General features: G+C 36.7%; 1 protein-coding gene across 1 annotated transcript in view; it reads right to left on the bottom strand.

Annotated features, from left to right (window-relative positions):
* The window catches only part of LOC106876966 (transmembrane and coiled-coil domains protein 2-like), a 104679-nt gene that overhangs the window by 37087 nt on the left and 57600 nt on the right, over positions 1–9992 (bottom strand). The window contains exon 7 of the mRNA XM_052975917.1: positions 9306–9385. Within this exon, the coding sequence (XP_052831877.1) occupies positions 9306–9385 (80 nt within the window). The remainder of the gene's footprint in view (positions 1–9305; positions 9386–9992) is intronic.

The raw sequence follows: 9992 nt of genomic DNA, 5'->3' as shown, positions 1-9992 counted from the left end.
ATATATATATATATATAAATTATCTATCTGTGTGTGTATGTGTGTGTGTGTTACATATTAAAAAAGGATGAAATTAAGCTGTATTGTTTTATCTAACCTGTATTCCTTTTGTTTTTGTTTTCTCACATTTATCAGTCAAAACAGTATCAGACACATCAATATATTTCAGGTGTTTTGTAACAATAACTCAAGTCCTAGTTTCAAACTTTAATTTTAAAGTAGGACTTCAAAATTTAAAAATCAAGACATAGTATGTAAAAAACTGAAAAAAGGAGAAGATAAGGAAAATATATAAATCCATCACAGTAAAGACATTCAATCCATGACAAATCTTTTATCTTTTACTTGCTTCAGTCACTGGACTACAACAAGAATCAGACACCACCTTGAAGGGTTGAGTCCAGTGGTTCCCAACCTTTTCACTACCAAGGACCCCTTTTATTTGAATGAGTTCTCCCATGGACCCCAGGTAATTGAAAGGTCTGTCAGCTTAACATGTTCACGGAACCCCTAGTACTACCTTTGCAGACTACCAGAGATCCGCAGACCATAGGATTGACTCCAGGGCTTTTTTTAAGTCTAGTACTCATTCATTAGTCTCTTCTGTTAAACTGCTAAGTTACAGGAATGTAAACAAACCAACACTGGTTGTAAAATTGTGGCAAAGACAAACACACTCATAAACACACACATATACATACTTATGTATGTATGTATGTATGTATGTCAGGTTGCTTGTGAGCACTCCTGGTACCATGTAATCCAGTACAATCTGCTGTATGACTGGGTCATCAGCAACTAAACTGGTAACCCCACTAAGCTTGTTTAGTTAAGAAGACAACTGGATACCCTACAGAATGAAAACAACACCTGTCAAAAAATAGATGAACTCATTAATGTCAATGGCCATCCAATATTGTATGCACAAGCTTGGTGCTGCTATTTCTCATGAACAGCAATAATTTCTGCAGCAAACATCAACAAACTGGTGACTTTGGTGCAGAAAACAGTGGTTATGCAGAGGATCAACATGTTTTCAGCAGTTGGCAGGCACAACTGGTTCGGTCAGCAGAGAAGAAGGAGAATGTACACATAGTGTACCACACTACAGAGAGTGAGTGACTTCTAGTCCTTGTTAGGAACATCACTCTAGAAGAAGGAAAGCTTTGATGTAAAACCTGTGACTTGACAACAGCTAATGAAGTCAACTAGTTCTTTTTGGGATTGCGAAGACCTATTGTGGCAAGCAAAAGCGAAACCATCATGGCACCTGTGCCCAGCATCGCCTTCCTGGCACTTGTGACGGATGGCACGTGTAAAGACATTCAAGCGAGATCGTTGCCAGTGCCGCCGAACTGGCTACTGTGCAGGTGGCACGTAAAATACACCATTTTGAGCGTGGCCGTTGCCAGTACCACCTGACTGGTCTTCGTGCCGGTGGCACATAAAAGCACCCACTACACTCTCGGAGTGGTTGATGTTAGGAAGGGCATCCAGCTGTAGAAACTCTGCCAAATCAGATTGGAGCCTGGTGTAGCCATCTGGTTTCACCAGTCCTCAGTCAAATCGTCCAACCCATGCTAGCATGGAAAGCGGATGTTAAACGACGATGATGATGATGATGATTGTTCAGGGAGAGGGACTGGTTGTGTGCAAGGGTTCTCATCATTTTAAAAAGCATCATGCACAGCCATCTCTTGACATACCAACACTGTAATTATCATTCACCTTGTTTCTCTTTATTTGTTTTTTTTTTTTTTTTTCATTTGAAAAGTTGGCCAAACCCTAAAAAGGCAAACCACATTCAATGAAGGTAATAATAACAATGATGCAAACAATGGCAATAAGGGTTCTGGAACAGTGTGAAGGGTTCTGGCCTAGCAGGTATCCTGGGGCATACAGTTCAGGCCAGGATGTCATCCTTCATCCTGAGACTGTGAGAAAATATAAGCCTATGAATAGTAGCTGCTGGAACATCCAAACTCCCCTTGATAATGAATCAACAGCATTTTCTGAAAGCAATTCTGCACTTACAGCAAAGGAGCTACAACACTACAATACTTGTGAATGGAGGCCATTTTACAGAACAGGCTGGAGGTTAAACTTTTTACTGTAGTGGTAAATGTGAAGAGGTGTGGAATTTGCACTGAAAGCACCTGTAGTCTCAGGTCTGGAAGAACTTCAATGTGAAGTTAGTGAGTCTTATGTACATGAGACTTCCACTGATCAATGACCTTCATGTGACTCTTGTTAGTGTGTATGCTCTAACTATGTGATTGTCTGAAACTGAAGTGTTTTCCTTCTACATGAAGGGACATAAAAGAATGGATAAAAAAAAGGCCAGGTATTCAGTCAAAATATTTGCATCAATACCTGGCCAGATATTTATTTATTTCATCAGAGGAGGATAAAACCTTATTATTCCACAAATTTTTTCAAGAGTCAACCCAATTATATGTACCCCTCTAAGATATATTTTTTTTAAATAGCTCATTTGTATGAAGAAAACTTTAATTCGCCAACCTACTCAGACAAAAATGAAACTAATTTTGGAGGGAAAACTTAAAGTGATTTTTTTTTTTTTTTTCTGAAACACTCTGCAGCCTGGATTACTGATTTAAAGAGGAATGAAAAAGCTATTTTGTTTTAATATTATTATACTTTTCTGTTGTTAAATGTTTTTTTTTTCTTTCTTACACATCACATCTTTTACTTGTTTCAGTCATAGGACTATATATAAGATTCATCAACCCCGCCTCCTTGTGATGTATTTGGTCAGCTTAGTCCATCGCACACAAAAAACCGCAAAAAAAATTCTCACTGAATTGCAGAGGTGAAATTTCCAAGGGTTCCACGCCACTCTACCCACCCATCACCACCACCATTTTCTGGACAAAAAAAAAAGTCTTTTGTGGCATATTAGGTCACCATAATTCATTCAAGGAAAAAAGAAATGCATTTTCCAGTGATTCCAGGAGGCGGGGGTGGATTTCCAAGTCCCCACCCCATTTTCCAAACAAAAATAAGGGGTTTGCAGCATATTAGGCGCTCAGGTTACTTCATTCCACATGAAAAATCTGAGGGTTTTTTTTTAGTGAACCGTGTGTGGGTGCACTTGTAAAAATTTACCAATAATATTTCCCCGTGACCAGACATGTTTCTATAGAATACTAAAATTGAATGACACTGTATGTGTGATGGTGATACTCATTTACAATGATCACACAGTGTCAAAACAAGGACACACATTCCCACACATACATATATACATATATATGTACATATAATGGGCTTTCCATACAGTGTTGCTTCTGCTGTTTCACCAGCACTTTGGGAATGAATTTCACCAACACACCCAAATCTTCCATTAAAATGGAATGCACTGATCCTGTGCTTATTCCCACTGAGTGAGAAATTTTCTGGATTGTTACATGACAGTCTTCCATGACTATTTACTAAACCTACTCGTTCAGCTCCTTGCTTTTGGCTTGTGAATGACTTGCCAGACTTGCTTCTCTCCACTTGATCTGAATTTTGCCCATGGCATCATTACCAAAGGCCTGCTGAATCTTCTGGATGGTTTGACTTTGTGTAACATCAAGCTTTTGGCAAAATTTGATGCAATATCTCTGCTTGATGTGTTTGGTGAAAACAAAAATCTCTGACAAGTGCACACTACATGTCTGTACTCTTGGTGTACAATGAGCAATTGACGCAGCCTATCAGGCACAAAAGTTTTCATGCATGTGCATGAAGTATGGTGTCACCAACCAGAGGATTTTGCCCACACAGCATTAGTTTTGGGAGGAAAAAGTAAAGTCAGATAAAGTTTGAACATGTTTTGTGTATACATACACATAAATACAGTATGAAACGCATGTCTATATATCCATTTATTCTCATATACACACATACATGAGAAATAGGTATATGCACATGGACAAACACACGCCCATATATATATGTATATATGGGTATATATCCACACATATACATACATATATGTACACACACATACATATGTATATATATGTTTGTCCATGTATATATATATAAATATATACACACACATATACACACGTGGGTGTGCATGTATATATATAATTACACACATACACACATATACACATGTATATACACACACACACAAAGGCATATACACTTACTCGTACATGTGTAATAAATGTATAAATGTAGGTTTATACACAAATACACAGACAAGTAGTGAGTGAAAACAGTAGAAAGTTACAAAGTGTTAATATACATGTTTATATTTATTATTCTCTTTATGTTTATTTCATATTATTTGACTAAAACATCTGCAACAAAGTTGAAGCAATATTTTTTAGTTTTATTATATTTGCTATTTTTATTTTTTTTACTAATTTGATTTACTTCTTTATCATATAAATCTAAATAGCTTCAAATTATTTCAGTTATATTTTTCAAACAATAAACTGAAAACCATTTTAATCTAGAATATTAAATAATAACAACAGCAACAATAATAATCTCATATTTGAAATAATTAATTAATTAATTTCACAACCATAAAATCATCTATAATATTGTCCAATTGTAATAGTACTTTAATCTTAACTAATGAATCTATCGTAATGAGAAGTGTGAAGTATCTATTTAATACAGATTAATTACACTTAAGGATATATATATGTATACACGTATGTATATATGTACATATATTTGGAGACATATATGAAGATACACCAGAAAGTGAAACTATGCATGCAAATTTTATTACTGAACATACTTTATCTGGTTATAAATATTAGCATTTGAATGCTTGTTTATGCATCTGTAAATTCAAGAACTTGGAGGCGCAATGGTCCAGTGGTTAGGGCAGCGGACTCGCGGTCATAGGATTGCGGTTTCGATTCCCAGACCGGGTGTTGTGAGTGTTTATTGAGCGAAAACACCTAAAGCTCCACGAGGCTCCGGCAGGGGATGGTGGCGAACCCTGCTGTACTCTTTCACCACAACTTTCTCTCACTCTTACTTCCTGTTACTGTTGTGCCTGTAATTCAAAGGGTCAGCCTTGTCACACTGTGTCACGCTGAATGTCCCCGAGAACTACGTTAAGGGTACACGTGTCTGTGGAGTGCTCAGCCACTTGCACGTTAATTTCACGAGCAGGCTGTTCCATTGATTGGATCAACTGGAACCCTCAACGTCATAAGCGACGGAGTGCCAACAACAACATATGCATCTGTAAATTCAAGAACACATTGCATGCACATGTATTTAACGTATGAGTGCATGTCGCCCAATAATAATGATAATAGTAATAATAATCCTTTTTACTATAGGCACAAGGCCTGGAATTTGGTAGAGAGGGGACTAGTCGATTACATTGACCCAGTATGCAACTGGTACTTAATTCATCAACACCAAAAGGATGAAAGGCAAAGTTGACTTCGGCAGAACTTGAACTCAGAACGTGAAGACAGACGAAATACCATTAAGTGTTTTGCCCAGCATGCTAAAAGTTTTCCTAGCTCGCTGCCTTAATAGTGCAATATAATATTCCCCAAACGGGGTGGAGGAATACAGCACACACCTCCCCAGCTCAAAAGTACAGCAGGTGATGCAATAGAAAGTTACTTGAAACTACCAGGTGTCAAATAATAATCGTGGTGACGATGATGGTGATGAACATTGCCTCACCTCAGTTTATGAGAGACAAGAGTTTGCCTAGAAACTCTAGTGGTAAGAGTGAAAATGAGGCTGAACCTTGAACGGATGGCCTCTCGCTGTACAGTGGTTCAGAAAAGATGCAGACTGATCACAGGTGTTATCTTAAGACAGCATCAGCGGATAATAGAGTAAGGAGGAGGAGGAAGTGGACCAGTGAAGAAAACAAGAAAGTGATGTAGTGCTACTTAGAAAGTGAACCTAAAAGATGGGGTAATAGAAAACAGATGTTGATATGTTGGGCAGAGAAGGGTATGTTTAAAGTGACTGAACAGAGACTAGTAGACCAAGCTAATGCTATTAGGAGAAGAAAACCCTTCAAGGCAGTACCCCAGCATGGTTCACAGTCCAGTGAATGAAGCAATTAACCGATAAAAGATACACTCATGTTTTGATTTCTATTTTCCTGTTTGTATCACCAAACCTTTCTTTGTTTCTCTACTCTCTCTTTTTCTCTCTCTCTCTCTCTCTCTATATATATATATATATGCACACACACACACACATATACATACATACATATATACATACATTTGAACCTCGAGTATAGAGTTGGAATGGCTTCTACAAAGCAATCATTTGTAACGCTGCTAATTAGCCATTTTGTATATACGTGTGTGTGTGTGTGTGTGTGTGCGCGCACGCATGTGCGTGTGTGTGTACATACACCTATGCTTTTTGTGTTCCCATATAATAATCTGTATTAATTCTAATAACATGAAATCTAATGATCGAAATTATTTGTGTATTTAGTCTAAAGTCTATTTAAGGATTTGAATAGGAATTCTAATTTTAGAATTAAGGGTAATGAAAAAATGCAAGCAAATTAATGGATTGTGTAATACCAGCTGATTTTGAAAGATCTATTATTTCTATAAGAGTGAAACAAAAGCTAACTGTAAAGTTGAATAAATGGAGACAAAAAAAATAATGTAGAGAGAAAGAGAGAAGAAGAAATGTGAATTAGAGTTTTGGAAATGTTCCATGGAACCATGCTTCAATAGAAATAAAAGGAAACAAAATTTCAAGTCACAGTTTCAAACACAACCGAGGACACAAGAATCAAATGTATCAAAAACAGAAAGATGTATGTGTATGTATCTAGATATGTATGAGTGTGTGCCTGTGTGTGAGCATGTAAAAGCATGTATGTATCTAAAATTCTGTGTGTGTGTGTGTGTGTGTGTGCGCACGCTCCACTTGAACAATTGCAAGTTGATAGCTATGAGAAAAACATGTGCAGCGGGAGCAATCTACCTCTGCAAACATACAGCCTAAGGAGGAAGGACTGGCTGTAGTGGTTAGCAGAGTACCTGAAAGAATGGGTATAAAGTGGGTGATGAGAAGAACAAGACTGAAGGAGTTGGGGAGGGCCTAAATGGGGGAAGCATGAGATCAGGATGCTCCAGAGAGTAGAGGCTATTATAGGAAGGAAAGTCAGAGAGAGACGACAGCACCTCTGTGGAACAACGGTTGGAGTGAGTGTGTTAGCAAGTAAATATATGCCAATCAGTCAAGCAACCTTTCATTGCATATGGGGTAGTCAATACTCCACTGTATATACATTTGTGCGTTTATATATGTGTGTGTGTGTGTTTATATACCATTTTTAGCCTTATTATTATTTTAACATTCTCTTTTCTGTGCTTGCATGGGTCCAATGGAACCTGTTGAGGAAGATGTCTCTTTGCGTTGCTAATCTTCACCAACTTCCTAGTGAGGTAATACTTCTTGATAGCCTGACAAGCTTTCGTGAAAGGTTGGAAATTAACATCACTGCTTGTGTAACAGTGATGCTTCTTTACAACTATTGTGCAATGTCAAGACATATAAGATACACCAATGCACACACATACACAAACGTGTGTGTGTGTGTGTGTGTGTGTGCATACATATATGATGGACTTCTTTCTGTTTCTTATTTCTTTATTGCCCACAAGGGGCTACATGCAGGGGACAAACAAGGACAGACAAACGGATTAAGTCAATTATATTGACTCCAGTGCGTAACTGGTACTTATTTAATTGACCCCGAAAGGATGAAAGGCAAAGTCAACCTCAGCAGAATTTGAACTCAGAATGTAGCGGCAGATGAAATACTGCTAAGCATTTCGCCCAGCATGCTAACGTTTCTGCCAGCTCACCGACTTCTTTTTGTTTCTGTCAACCAAATCCACTCGCAAAGCCTAAGCCAGCTTTGGAATATTGTAGAAATCATAGTGTCATGCAATGGAAGTGATTCCAAAACTACACGGCTGAGAAGCAAACTCCTTAACCACACAGTGATATCTAGCAAATGTTCTTATACCTCCATTGGTCACAAAGTGTTTGACGTTGGTTTGGCTTTCAGATGATGCCTCTTCACTGGTTAGGCAGGCAGGCTAACATTCCCCACTAACAGAACACCAGTCCATCACAGGGTTTACCCATTTGGAGCTGAGTAGACTGGAGCAATAGGAAGTGCTTTGCTCAAGGACACAGTGCACAGCAAATCTGGATATTGAAACCATGATCTTGTGATCATGAGTGCAACACCCTAACCACAGGCTATGCACCCTTTACATGCACACACACACAAACACATGCAAGTGTGTGTATGTATGTGGGTATGTGTGTGCAAGTTTGCGTGTCTGTGTGTATTGCAATATTCATTATGATAATAAAAAAGGGACATTGTAAAAACCATATTATTGTATTCTAGTTAGCAGATAACATGGTATAAATCATGATTTTTATATGTGAGCAGTTAATATCATAAAAGCTATCGTTGTATATCTGTTAACAGTCACCATAGTAAAATCAACTATTATATTTTTGTTAGTGGTAAACATAGTAAAAACATTATTACCATATTTCTTTCAGTAATTAACATGATAAAAACTATTATATTTCTGTTAATGATAAACATAGTAAAAAAGCTATTACCATATTTCTTTCAGTAGTTAAAATGATAAAAACTATTATATTTCTGTTAAGGATAAACATAGTAAAAAAGCTGTTACCATATTTCTTTCAGTAGTTAAAATGATAAAATCAACTATAATATTTCTGTTAGTGGTTAACATAGTAAAAATGCTAATATCATATTTCAGTAATTAACATGATAAAAACTCTATTGTTACCGCATTTTTGTAATCAGTTAACATGGTTAAGAACTCGTGTTTCTGTTAAAAGCTGTCATGGTAAAAATTATGTTACCATACAGTTAACATGGAAAGATAGAGTAATAAAGAAGAAACATAAAACAAACAAAAACTTAAAACTCTAAAATGCATACATTAAATATCATAAAAAAAAATATACAAGTATTTTTCTCTTTGAGAAGATTCAAGTCCTTGTAGTAGCGGTACGCATTCCTTTTATCTGAACATAACAAGATAGATATTTACAGGCAAAGAAGAAAAAAAGGAAAGTCCCTCTAATATAAGCACCAGGAAACAAAAGTAAAAACCAAAACAAAAAACCCAACAACTGACCAATCCACTGGTATTTACTGTTGCTTTGGCCATGTGGAAACATGGTATCTGTAAATATATACACCCCATCCAGTTTAATCAGCAGGGTGGACAAAATGGAGTGAAACCAATACTTACCAAGTTGACTGATATTATCAGCACTTCCAAAGCGATTCTTTATTAGATGAGCAAATTCACGGGGCTTGGATACTAATGACCTGTACAAAAAAAAAAAATCATCTTCATCACCACAAGGTATTAGCACAAAAGCAATAGCAAAATTCTTGTTAACTTTTCTATTACCCTGTCAAATGTGATGCTTATTTATTTACATTATTTTCAATTAGTCATGTATGATCTCATAGCCCCGAGATTTCAATGATGTGATTGTATATCTTTCGAATGACATTGTAAGGCAGGTGTGAGAAGCTGGATCTGGCTGGTTTGGACATAAAACATAGAATATCTAAGCTGGATATGGCCGGTTTAAATGCTAAATGGTTAAGAGAGGTTTTCCGAAATGTGAAAATTAATTATGAAAGAAGACAAGAACAGTGAAGGTTTCAAGGTATTTTGATGAACCTGTGTAATATACTACAGTCAGATCTGCATCACTACCACAACTACTACTACAGTAACAATACAATTTTTAAAAAAATATTAATATCGTGTCTTATTTCTTAGTCCCTGTCTGCAGGTCAGTCCTGATGCAACAGATCAATGGTCAAGACTTTTTCCAGCTGTGGCTAATCTATCTTTTTTCAACCACAATGAATCTAGGAATATGTCCAAGATATATATATATATATATATATATATATATAT

This window comes from Octopus bimaculoides, chromosome 23 (assembly GCF_001194135.2).
Source record: "Octopus bimaculoides isolate UCB-OBI-ISO-001 chromosome 23, ASM119413v2, whole genome shotgun sequence".
Classification (NCBI taxonomy): domain Eukaryota; kingdom Metazoa; phylum Mollusca; class Cephalopoda; order Octopoda; family Octopodidae; genus Octopus; species Octopus bimaculoides.
Note: the sequence above shows the minus strand (reverse complement) of the source record. Positions and strands in the feature narration are given on the sequence as shown.